The sequence below is a fragment of the Gavia stellata genome, chromosome 9, assembly GCF_030936135.1.
Source record: "Gavia stellata isolate bGavSte3 chromosome 9, bGavSte3.hap2, whole genome shotgun sequence".
NCBI lineage: Eukaryota > Metazoa > Chordata > Aves > Gaviiformes > Gaviidae > Gavia > Gavia stellata.
In genome coordinates, this window is record NC_082602.1 from 18779788 (window position 1) to 18792568 (window position 12781).

Sequence of the window (12781 nt, forward strand, 5' to 3'; positions counted from 1 at the left end):
GCCTTTCCAAACCCCCTCACGCCGGGAAAACGGCTGTGCCCCGCAGGCCCCTCCGCTGCGCGCCCGCCCCGCCCGCAGACAGCCCTTACCGGAACCCGCCCCCCCCCTACCGCGCCCCGCCACGCCCGGCCAACATGGCGGGGAGGGCGGAGCTGAGGCGCTGCGCGTGCGCACGCCAGTACGTGGCGCGGCGCGCGCGTGCGCGCAGGCGGCACGTGGCGGTGGGGCAGCATGGCGGAGTGGCGCGCGGTGCCCAGCGACCTCTTCCCCTTCGTGCTCGCCTTCCTGCGCGAGAACCGCTTCGAGGGCGCCGCGCGCGCCTTCGCCAGGGAGGCGGCGGCGGTGAGCGGGGCGGGGGGGGGGCGAGCGGGGCGGGGGGGGCGGCTGGCTGGGCGGCTGACTGACGCACGCGGCCTCTCTCTTGGTTTAGAAGGAGCAGGATCCCAACGCAGCCTCCCTCCTGGACATCTTCAGTTACTGGCTGAAGTAAGTGCCCCTCCGGCGGCGGGGGCCGCGCGTACCGCGCCCGGGGGCGGTTGTGGGGGGCGGGCTGCGCCGCGCTGCCGGGCTCCCTCCGGCACCCGCCGCCGTCCGGCCCTCGCCTCGTAGTCCCCATCTCAGCCTTCCTCCCTGTAGGTCTCCAGCGGCCAAGAAGAGAAAGCTCGTTCCCAACGGCCCGCAGGCGAAGAGGAAGCCGTCCTCCAGCAGCGATGAGAGCTCCAGCGAGGAGGACGAGACGCCCCCAGCCAAGAAGCCAGGTGGGGGTTGCGAGCGGCCCTGGGGCCGGGCAGGGCTGTGTTTGACATTGGCTGCTCACCCGGGGATAGAGCGCAGCTTCAGCGGCTCTTTTGAGGTTCTTCAGCACCTGTTAAGGACTGCGTTTGTATTGACTGAGCTTGTTTCTGGCAGGTCTTTTGCTCGTTACGTGTAAGGTATGTTCATCCTAGCTAAGGGTAATCTTTTTATCCAGTTATAATTGAAGCACATCAGGGTTTGTGTCCACCAGAAGGTTTTAGCCATTCAGTTTGTCTCTTTTGGCTGAGACTGGTGAAGGCATTGGGCTGTACTGAGTTTTGAAGGTGCGATTGAAGCCGCACTTTCATTACCTTGTCTATATTGAGACTCTGCTTTCCAAACACTCACTGATAGGCTATCTCAGCAGGGTTACTCCTACTTGCTTTGGCACATTCAGATTATGTGTTGATTTAAATATTGAGTGAAATTGGTTTTTGAGTGCATGTAGCTTGGGCTGGTACTCTCTTCATGGGAGGTAGCTACCTCATGATTTTTTTTCTGTGCTATTTTCCAGGGACTCTCAGTTTCACTGAGAGTTTTAAACAATGGTTTCTCATCTTGCTGTTGTGGGAAAACTGATTCAGGTTTTGTAAGTGCTTTCACGTTTGTTAAAATACATGTAATTTGACAAAACTCCTGCATGGCTAGGATTTATCAGACTCCTCTGTATTGGTGGGCACTGTGACCTGTTGGGTGCAGGGCAGTTGTACACGGTATCCTCATGTTCCAGAGAAATGCTAAGCACCCTTACTCACCTGCTGCTTATGTGAGGTTACTACCCTCCTTTCTCTCAAGCCTGTGTCCTAGTGCTAACAAAAAATACTTTGGTATGTGGTGAGCTGTATTTTTCCCTTTTTATCTGGAATTGTTCTTATGCCTTGCCTTAATCACAGTGTACACAAGTCTGTATGTACCTAGCAGTAGATTTGTGGGAGAGAAGGAACAGACAGGGAGAGGGAGAGACACAGAAAGAAAACTGGTGTTCTACTTGAGCTGTCCTAAAGCTGAGTTTGAACTTAGATCTGATTTTTGTTTGATAAGGACAGTTGCAAATATAACTTGAGGCAAAATGACTTCTCCATGTTACTAAAAAGCAATCCGTAACCAGGCAGGAATAGATTTGGCTAAAACACGTTAAGCAAAGCATCTGGAACCTTAACACGGCATTGCAGTGAGTTCTCTTTGGAAGTCTGCATTTGTTCAGTGAGTTTTTGTAAGCTGGAAGGTGTGCAGACCCAGTTAATGTTACCTCAGTTTGTGGGGACACTTTCCTTGTGGGGTGTCCTTTTTGGTAAACTTACACGTGTATGTGACAAAGATAAAATCTAGAATTGGTTTTATCCTCTTGCCTACCCGTTTTCTGCTGTACCCTGCTCAAGAAACAAAATCAGTGTTAAGAACTTCAGTCACAGTTCAATGACCTTAGTACATCCTTTTGCCCTGATGCACACTAGTTCAGGATATAGGTACCTGAAAGTTGTGGATTAACTTATCATCAATATGTGCTGTCCCTTATTTGCAGCTAAAGCAGTAGCTGTGCCCAAGGCAAAAGCAGTTCCTCCATCCAAGAAGGCAGAGAGCAGCAGCGAGGACTCCAGTGATGATTCAGACTCGGAGGAGGAGAAGAAGCCAGCAAAGGTCAGCTTTTCTTTCCAGCCTCTTTAATGCATTTTTGACAGTGGTGGATAACAGCAAGTTTGACCAGCAGAATTCTCTCTGAAATTGGGCTCTCTTTTCCTGAACTATGGAGTGGGAGTGGCTAGAGTGCTGCAGGTGCAATGTAAGAAGACATTTCTGTAGTGGACAGTGTGCCATTTGGACTGGTCTCATGAGAAATCAATTTTATGTCCAGCAACCACTTTGTTTCATGTCCAAGTCTGCTCCTTGCTTTTATCCTAAGACTGGCAGGGGTTACTTTTTTTGCAGAGAAAGATTTATTTACAATCGCTAAAATAAATTTGATTTTTTCTACATATATGTGTATATGTAAAAAGAGAATCTTCTCTTTCGTTTTTCTTGCTGCAGTCATGGTTTTGAAGGTGGGGGGAGGAAGAATGATGGCAGTGTACACTAGAGGACACCAACTAGAGTTGCCCAGTCAGTATTTTCAGTCTTCAAACTAGTGTGATCTGGAGAAGGAAGAGAACAGTGCCAGCCCCAGAGCTGCCTCATTTTGAGGAGGCAAAACTGGAGACTGAGGTGCAAAGGAAGTCTCCCATGGGCTGCTGGGAGGTTTCCCAGAGCAAAATTGTTATCCAGGGATTTTCAGGCCCTAACTGTTAGGCAGAGTGGTGTTTCCAAGTCAAAATGGTAACCTCTGTGAAAGACAGCTGTTTGTACTCTCTATACATGTGTCCCACTTATTAGCCGCCTGTTCTTTTCATGGCTACAAGGGCTAATCAGTTTTCTCTCATGTTGTTTAGAAAGGCACAAAACCTGTGGTGAAGCCAGCTGGAAACAAAATCCAGCCTCAGAAGAAAGCAGAGAGCTCCAGCTCTGACTCGAGCAGCTCAGATGAAGAAGCACCAAAGAAACAGCCACCAAAACCAGCAACACCTAAATCGGGTACCTCTTACTGTGTATCATGAGTCAAAGTGCAACAACAAAAAAGCCAGGGGATGAGTGATGGGGACTGTACCTACATGCAAAGGCATATGTATTAACATAGCATTCTGAAAATCTGCTGTCACTGCCACTTGCACTCCAGTCCAGGCTGCTTCTGACATGGAAGAGGTGTAGAACTGATAGCAAATAAAACATCTGGTCCCAAATGCTGCATTGTTTGCATAAGTAGCTGTAATCAGCAACCTTAACTGCTTAAGTTGTGCTTTTGCCAGTGTCTTCCCCTCAAAGAGCAGGGAAGATCTTTACTTAGTCCTGGAACTTCTGGTGACCTAGAATGGACAGTTTTCTGAAAACTTTCTCTAAGCTTGCAGTAGGATAAAACAACAGTTTTGCAGTACTGCCTTATCTGCCCTGTTGCCCTGTTAGCTTCCTATGGTTCTTTTCTCTCTATGATACTCTATGCTGAATGTAATTACCCCTCATCTACCATAGCGTGTTTTCTAATGTCCCTTTTTACTTACCTCAAAAGGCAGTAAAGCTGCCCAGGCAGCCACCAAGGTGGTCAATGGAAAAGCAGCAAGCAGTAGCAGCAGTAGTGAAGATTCTGATGAGGAAAAGACTGCACCAAAGAAGGTAAATTAGACCATGAAAAACTTCAAAAAACACTATAGAAGTCTAGTAAGACTGGGTGTATCTCTGTCTTGCAGCGACTGTGAAATCTGTAGACAAAGGCACAGACTACACAGATACTGAGCACAGCATTTGCGGCTCTTATACCTCCTTCTCCTTTATACAGTGGGATTATGTGTTCTAGCACATCTCCATGCACGGGTTTTCTTCCCTAATACCTCCTTACTGCTTCCTCTGCTCCTTCCTTTTAGGGGGAAACATCTCACTGTGTCATAACCATATTGTAGTCTCCGTGTTCACTTCTGTGTGACTCTTTTGTGCTTAGCTGTCTGTAACTTTGAGTTTTCCACTAGGGAGTGTTTAAAAATATTTTCTGTAACACAAAAATAATCATAGTTGTGTTTAATCAAGTGGCAGTTGCTACCATTCCAGTCAGTTCTGTGCCTCTGAGTCAGAGGAACTCCTCATTAGGGATTTATGCAGCAGAAAACAACAGCAGAGTGGCCAGAAAAATCATGATGCTCTTGTGTTTCCTAAAATTTGCATTTGAGATTCTTTGTTAATCTTTCTCCCTTCATCTTCAAAATTTGCTCTCTTAAGCGTGGCGTAGAGTTAAACAAGATCCACATCCAGCTGTCCCCACATGATTTCTGTAACTTCTTTTTTAATGTGTGTTTTTTTTTTTTTCTTGTGATAAGGCTGTTCCCAAGAAATCACCTCTGCCAAAACCTGCAGCCACTCAAGCATGTCCAGCGAAAAACAAACGTGCTAAGGAAAGTTCCAGTAGTGAGGACTCATCTGACAGCTCAGACGATGAAAAGCCACCTGCAAAACAAAAGCCGAAGTCTGGTAAGTACTGAATACCATTGCTGCTATGTGGGAGGATGCTTTCTGGTAGTCCCACTGTCCCGGGAGAAGCGTGTGCAGGGCACAGGCAAGTCTTGCTGCACACAGGTTCCACGTGGTGCTGGGCATGGTATCGTGAACCGGAAATACAGCAGCTCTTTTCATGTGTGCTGTTGGGGGTAAGCTTACAATTCAGCTCCTCCCTCAGCAAGGGATGGGGAGTGAGAGAGATTGTGAGACTCTAACTGGTTTGCTGCATGTCTTCTCTTCAGGTAGCCTTTAAGTACATTCTTGCAGGTTTCCTGTCTGCCAGGATTTGGGAATTAATTTGCCAGTGATTTGGTTATTCTGTAACTGCAGCAATTTAAGCTTTTTTAGGTTTTCTGCGAAGTATCCAGGGCTGTTCAGTTGCGATCCAGCTGATGGGCTAAATGGGCCTTTTGTTAAATATAGTATAGCGCTTTTAGGTTTCCCGTAGAGAGCTGATCTGAGTGGAGGATCAAGCATTGAAATTCAGTCTGATTCTCTAACCGGAGGATTTGAGAAGGCAGTAAATGAAAATGATCAAAAAGTGACATCTCTATATGTCTTTTTTTGAAAAAGTTTGGTAACACAAGCTCCCATTCTTCTAAGAGTGCAAGAAAACTTCTGCAGAGATGGCTGGGTCAGCAGAACCCCAAGGAAGTTAAACTAACAGTAGAAACAGGAGGTAGCAGTGGGGTGGGTGTAACCTTTCAAATTATAAGCTAGTATCTTTGTAGCTACAGAAGGTGAATAAATGGAAGCGAATTGCCAAAGAGCTATATGCTAACTACAACAAACATCTCATGTGCTGCTTGCATTATCACGCAGGCATCTGAATGCTGTGTCTCTCTTCATAGGTCAGTACAGTGCTGTACCACCTCCTCAAGCTACGCAGACAAAGAAAGGCCTTGCCAAGGCTCCTGCAAAAAAGGCTGAGAGCAGTGGCTCTTCAGACAGTAGTGATGAGGCAGAGCAGGTGCCTCCAAAGGGAGGAGCAGGTATGTGAGGAGAGGAGGATGCAGAGGAAGTACTGCATGGTGTGGACCATGACTTGGCAATGTCTTGGTTTCCTTGAAAAAGCCATTTGATTTTGGTCTGCGTTGCTGTTTGCTTTTCTGGAAGCTTCCGAGTAATTTGAAGGGGTCTCAAATAACGCTGTGTACAACCTGTGGATCCAAACTGTGTGCAGGTTGGATTACTTTGCATGTGTTGGTTTGAAAAGTTATCAGGATCTAGTTTAGCGGGAATAAGCCAGGCCCATTACTGCAGCTGGCCAGGTCTTTGCTTGGCTTCTGATATGCTGGCTGAATGGCTGGAGTTTTTTCACATCTGGAAAGGTTTGGATCTTGGGACAAACGTTTGGTGTGGATGTGGCCTGTTAATTTTAAACTTGCTTTTGCAGGCAAAGCGGTAGTAGCTAAAACAATCCCTGGCCCCCAAAACAAAGCTGCCGCTACCAAGAAAGCTGAATCCAGTTCTGACAGTGACTCAGGTAATTCAAGAAATAAAATTGTGATTCTTTTTTTTTTCTTTTGTGTTAATGTTTTTATTGGCCAGGTTGCTGTATAGTGGTGTATCTGCTAAGATCCTTAGTGTATGAGCTCAAAAGCTTCACGGTCTCCATAGCTAACAAGATGGGAAATTGAAAAACAGCAGCCTGCTGTGCAGAGTGCAGTCTGACCATGAGACACCAGTGAGGCCATTGGCAAGTGCAGAAAGGTCTGCATGATGCTGGATGGAAAAAGTGGGGCATCATGTGTATCGGGTTTCTCCAGGAAGGTTAAAGGTTACACTTTTTGATTTTTGGTTTCTGTTATCCCATTGTGTTTGGGAGAAGTTTCCGAAATAAAAAATGTTATCGCCATGCCAAGTTCAAAATAGACTCAAAAGGTGCCTTCTCCTAATGTGACCCTAGAAGTGGGGGCAGCATGCTCTGTATCTTCTGTTGATATGGTTAAAGTTTTGCAATGCTGTATTTCCCACATAAGTTCCCTATGTGGTACATTTCCCCTCCAAGTTCACAGTGCTTCTGTTGGGTATCTCAACATCTCTGGTGCCATGGCAGGGACTGTGGGTGGCAGCTGCCTGTCTGTCTGCAGACAGCTAGCACTACACTGTGTGACCCTTCAACATGTGGCAGGAGTTCAGTCTTTTCTGGTTTTGTTGCCTAGTTGCTCACAAATGGACAAGGTTTTGATTACTGTAATTAAAGTGTTCAGAAATGTTGGAATAGAGCAGGCTTAGCATTCCAGATTGCTGTGACACACAATACAAAGGCATATTTGTACACCGGAGTCTCCAGTCTATCCTCAGACTGCTGCTAAACACATCTGATACAGGGACTAGAAAGCTAAAATGAGATACTGTGCTGTTGCTGCCTCACTTTCCCTGCTTTGTCAATTTCATCTCCTAATTTCTTGCCTGTTCTTTGGTCTTTACCACATAGCTTCTTTTCTCGATGTTTCTTCTCCCTGAGTTTTTCTTGGTGATACCTGTACTTTCTCCAGTCCCTTTTTCTGTACCTCTTCTCCTACATTATTCTCCAAATATCCGCTTCCTTGTGCATGCCTTAATGAAGAACTTAAACTGCTTGTTTCCACTTCCTCCCAACAAAGAAGATAAATGTGGAAAGGTGAATGCTGTCCCCTGACCATTCAAGTGTTCGTCAAATGCTCCTTATCGCTAGTTATCTAGTGGCTCAGCTTTGGGCCACAAGCCATTTTGCTTTTCACTTCCCCGTGACTTATATACAAGTTATTACTAAAGTAACTTGCACCAGAAGCTTATTAACTTAAAGAACATACTTTTTTTGTTTGTTTAGATTCTAGCTCTGAAGATGACAAGAAGAAGGTAGGGAGTAAGCTCCCAGCTAAACAACCTGTGATAAAGAATATTTCCAAACCAGCAAAAGTAGCTGTCAAGCCTGGACAAGCAAAGAAAGACTCCAGTTCCTCCTCAGACAGCTCAGGTATGGGGGTAGAAGAAAAGGAGAATTTCCACATGCACGTTGTGCTTGCTCAGACCTCTGTGTTTCTAGGCAGGGTGTGGGGACGCAGTTGGACAGGAATACCCATTGCAGTGTTGTTTCAAGCAGCTAATGAAGTGCACTGTGTATCAACATTGAATCTGTATGTTAGCTTCGTGTTGAAAGAATGGGGCTTAGCTTTGATTATTCTTTTTCTTTTCATTCTAGATTCTGATAGCTCTGACAAGAAGGCCCCTGTGAAGCCCTCAACTAAAGCAGCAACCCCTGCAAAAAAGAAGTCACAAGCTGCCACAAAGAAAGCACAAAGTAGCTCTGATTCAGATAGCAGCTCTGAGGATGAGAAGAGAGGCACTCCAGCTAAATTAGCTGGCAAAGTGAGTAAGCCAGTGTCCAAACCTACCCCAGCTCCCAAAGCAGGCACTTCTGACTCTGATAGCTCAAGCAGTGAAGAAGAAGAAGAAAAGAAGCCAGCGGTGAAACCAGCCACCAAATCTACAGGGTCAGCAAAAGCTCCTGTGGGGAAGAAGGCAGCTGCTTCTAAAAGTAGTAGCAGCTCATCTGATAGTTCCAGCGAAGAGGACGAGAAGCCCAAAAAGGCAGGGAAAGGGCCACAGAACAATTCTAAGACCACTGCCTCCACAGAGAAAGCAAAAGCATCCGCACCAGCAACAAACAACCTGAAGTCTAAGCCAGCTGGTGGCAGCAGTAGCAGCAGTGAAAGCAGCTCTGAAGAAGAGACTGGGAAAGTCAATGGAGGTATTTATTACCTACAGTCTGGGAAGTGGGTCTGTCAGGCAGTGTTACTGAGCTAAGCATGAATGGGAGCCTTTCCTAAATACTCAGTCTAATCTCTATGCACTATTAGATTATGCCATCTGGTGCAGTACTGAGAGGGAAGGGCTGGTTTTTAATTTGGTGTGATCCTTTTTGCCTGTATTGCATATCTGCTGGCAATGGAGTTTGTGGTAACATGAAGTACATTTATGTACAGTTGTTGCCAATTGCCATCTGTGCATGCACAAGATTGTTGGTGACAGCAGGCAGACTGCTGGAGGACCTTGTCTGTGTTGAGTGCGACACCATAGGTGATGCCTCAATGCGTGATCTCAATCTTTATCCCCCTAGGAGGAAAACAACTTTGAATGCACTAGTGACATGTGCAAGTGCATAGTGTGTGACTCCAAGAACTGGCAAATTTTAACCAACAGAACTTTCTCAAGTGCACTAAATCATTAATATAGAGGTACCCTATTCCACAAAATCATCTTTAATTAGGATAGGATGGCAAAATCCTTGCTGACCCAGAATGGCTATTAGTGTCTGTTACAGCAGTCTGGGTTTTGGGTGAGGTAGTGCAGGGACTGATTCTCACACCTGTGTCAATACCGGGTTTGCATTCTGGGGGAGAGATGCCATTACCTTCCCCAAAACTGCAGTTACTCCCTTTGAAGTTTTACTGCTGTACATCTAACAGGCACAACCAGGAAGAAACAGAAGAGGGAAGATGTTCAGGAGCCAGAGACACCACACAGTAAAAAGGCAAAGATCAAAGCCAAAACACCGCACACAGTTCCCAAGGTGAAACAGGTGAGTGAGGGTGGACTGTGGTGACTGGTGGGAGAGGCATCTCTGCCTCCTGAACAAGTAGGCTTCTTTAGGTTTTTGGGGCAGGTTGGGCCTACAGGATTATTTGTATTTTTGCTCCCTGCTCAAGCACTTGAACCTTGTCTGGCGAACCCTAGGGAGTGCACATATGTGCATAATATTCTGGCAAAGGTCGACTGGATATATGCTTGCACAGGAGCATCCCTGAGCTGCCTGATCTGAAGAAGGGAAAGAATTACGAATCTGAGAAACACTTAAAGGTTGAGGCGATGTGAACAGGGCTCCGTATTTGCAGGGCAAGGAGGGAAGAAGGTTGTCACAAAGGGAATATCATGCACATGTATATGCTTACTGTATCTCGTTTTCTTTAACAGCCAGCCTCTCCATTCCGCCGTGTAAGGGAAGAAGAGATTGAGCTGGATGCCCGTGTTGCTGATAACTCATTTGAAGCAAAGGTAGGGCTAGGTAGTGCCCAGAGTGGTAGCACTTGTCGGCAGAGCAGCCTTGGTGTGCTTGTGGGCAGTCTTTTTGGTAGGAACTTTTTCCACCAGGAGGTGCTGTTAGGAAGTATGTGAGCACTGGCAGGAGGCCTGTGGGAGAGTGGTATCAGCTCCAGTGTTAGCGTACTGGTGTTTGCTGGGTGGGATGAAGTGCAAAGCATTGCCTTTACTCCCTTGGGTACTGCCCTGAATTTCTTTTTCCTCTTCCTCCTTCATTCCTCACAGAAAGGAGCAGCTGGTGACTGGGGTGAGAAGGCTAACAATATCCTGAAATTCACTAAAGGCAAATCTTTCCGCCATGAGAAGACAAAGAAAAAACGAGGCGGCTACCGTGGGGGCACTATATCGACCCAAGTCAATTCTGTCAAGTTTGAAAGTGACTGAGAATGTTTCCTTGGGAATTCATAAACCATCTGCTCACCAGAATGGCTTGGATGGGCGTGTGGACATTACGGATATTAAGCCTGCCTGGAATGCTACCTCCCCTAGCCCGTTGTGGGGCAGGCAGCTCCAGTGTGGGGATGTGGGAGAATGGTTGGATGTTTCCCCCGTTTCCCCCTTCCTAATTCTGTTTTAGGCCCCTAATTTGTAACCATCCTTGGGCTGGTGTTAAGCGGCACCACTAGGGTGACCTCCAAGACTTAAATTTTCTACAGTCTTATTTTAAAAGGCTGGCAGTGATTTCTTTTTTTTTTTTTTAATTTTGGTTTCCTGCCCATCTAGTAGAAGAAAGAAATCATTCTCCTGTATCTTAACATCCCACTTGTTTTTCAGCCAGTTTAACTTGGATACCTGTGAAATGGCAAGTATTGTAACTTGCCTTTGGCTAGTTACTGTAAGAGCAACAACTGATTTGAACCCTCTGGCTGCAATCCCCACCCCCACCTGACATTTCAAGGTCACAGTTGCAGTGTGACAGGGTTCCTCTTTTCTGTTTCCTTCTTTTATGGTTTCACCTTACAATAAATTCCTACCTTCCTCTTCCTTCCACTCCTGTTGAGGCCACTAACCAGAGTACTTAGAGAAGCAGAGTCTAAATACACCTTAGTAGTTGAGTAGCTGTATTGTTTGCAGTTGCAAGCTGGGAGCTGTTGTCAGAAAGGCCAAGGTCTGTAGTACTACTGTAGCACTCCTGATAACAATCTCACTGGGAATGTAGCTGGGGAGTGGAGATGTGCAGAAATGACTGCGTGGAGGTTAAGACGTTTGGCTCAGTGGGAATGGGTAAGGAAGCAGAGGAGATCAAGCCCTCTTTTCTACCCAGCTCTGCTTTTTGATGCTTTTGTTTCAGAGGCTCTGACTGCGGTGTGGCATTACTCCTGTTCTCTCTGAACATAAAACATGCCAGCTTGTGCTAACTCCCAGCAATGTGCCATGCACCTTGTTGGGAGTTGAGATGGATGTATCATTGCTGCCTTAAATTTCTTTTCCAGGTTGGATCACTTGCTCTTTGAGCTTTTTTCCATCTGTTAAATCCCTCTCAAGAAGTAAAATGCCTGTTTCCCCATAGCAGTAAGGCAAATAAAGCCTGGTGGTGTAAGGTTTGAAGTGTTGGCTACAAGTACATGCTCAATATGAGGAGCCTCAAACAAGTTCGGTAACTTGTAGCCTAAACTGAGTTTTCATGAGCAACTGAGATCATATAATGGCTTACTGCTTTTGAGAGGAGGGCTTGCTTTCCGTCCAGTTGTGTGACTGCCTCCTTGTTTCTGGTACAACTCGCGCCTGGTAGAAAATGGTTCCCTCAACTACTTTTTTCCCTTGTTAGATGGGTTAAGTTAATTTTAGTTTGTGGAGCAGTCTGCTGAGCCCATAGCCAGTATGAATTGAATAGCGATAGTGCATGTTTGGGAAATGGGGTAGTGGGCTGTGAGAACTGCTCACCCCATCTCATGAAACCACCAGCCAGTGAGAGAGGTTATGCAGGGCCTGATTTCCATGTTTCCATTCCCTTCCCAAAGGGTGGCAATGAGAAGAGCCCTGTTGTTACAGGAGGCTACACTTGTGAGCAAAGCAGTGTCACCTAATTGAGGGTTGGATGAGACCTGATGAGCCACAACTTGTTCAGATGAGCATTTTTCAGGACTTCCCCTCTGGCTTGCACAATCACTCTGCTGCCTGGATTCTAGGCCACAGTGCTGGGGGGCCCAGGAGACCATGGTTATTACAAGGAATTAAATGTTAGAGGTCAAAGGAAGGTGGGAAGAGAGTATTTTCTGCCTGGGAATTTGAACATCATCTTGCTTGTGACTTTTCATTTGCTGTCTTTTTTTCTGTTTATCAGGAACTTACATTTGGAACTCATAAACTTTTTAAAAACTTCTGTGTTTTGGGGGTATTTTAAGTGTAAGCCCATAAATATCTCAGAAAATAAAGATTGCTGCCTTTGTAATCTGAGTGGATCTGGTAGTTAAAGGTGTGGAATAGCAGCTGGGAAAAGGGAGGGTGTCAGTGCTGGGGGTAATGTAGCACTGTCTCTTGAAGCTGAATGGGTAAGTCTGACTACACCTATCTACAGCCAATTCTTGTCTCCTGAGTTATGTGCTCAAGTGCATGTAGCAGCGGTCTTCAGAAGTGAAAGGTGGCCTGCACCTCTGGCTGTCAAGTGACTGGAAGAAATTTGGAGGAAACAAGTGGAAGAATATTTAATTACACCAAGACAAACTGAGGCTGCTTGAGTCCCTTCACACTGGAATATCTCATTAGGTCTTCTCCAGTATTGCTGTATGACAGCTGGCAATATAACCTATATTGCCTATATAGGCAATATAGCCTATAGGAAGAAGAAATAGGTATAACTGAAAAATTCTGTATATACCTGGTTAAAAGA

At 46.1% G+C, this 12781-nt stretch overlaps 1 protein-coding gene across 1 annotated transcript; it reads left to right on the plus strand.

Annotated features, from left to right (window-relative positions):
- The first annotated feature begins 231 nt into the window (after positions 1-231).
- Positions 232-12348, plus strand: NOLC1 (nucleolar and coiled-body phosphoprotein 1). The gene is made up of 14 exons (XM_059821133.1): positions 232-342; positions 431-486; positions 637-758; positions 2318-2433; positions 3219-3360; positions 3890-3993; positions 4689-4839; positions 5718-5858; positions 6263-6352; positions 7682-7828; positions 8054-8602; positions 9321-9433; positions 9826-9906; positions 10177-12348. The coding sequence occupies exons 1-14, from the start codon at positions 232-234 to the stop codon at positions 10333-10335; spliced, it is 2082 nt and encodes a 693-aa protein (XP_059677116.1). The 3' UTR covers positions 10336-12348.
- The last annotated feature ends 433 nt before the right edge of the window (positions 12349-12781 follow it).

What these genes read in the sequence shown, in the direction of transcription:
- NOLC1 (XM_059821133.1), top strand. Translation starts at nt 232, where the DNA reads ATGGCGGAGTGGCGCGCGGTGCCCAGCGACCTCTTCCCCTTCGTGCTC. An exon ending in AGGAGAAGAAGCCAGCAAAG is followed by an intron (nt 2,434 to 3,218) that starts GTCAGCTTTTCT and finishes CATGTTGTTTAG; the next exon opens with AAAGGCACAAAACCTGTGGT. An exon ending in ATAACTCATTTGAAGCAAAG is followed by an intron (nt 9,907 to 10,176) that starts GTAGGGCTAGGT and finishes CATTCCTCACAG; the next exon opens with AAAGGAGCAGCTGGTGACTG.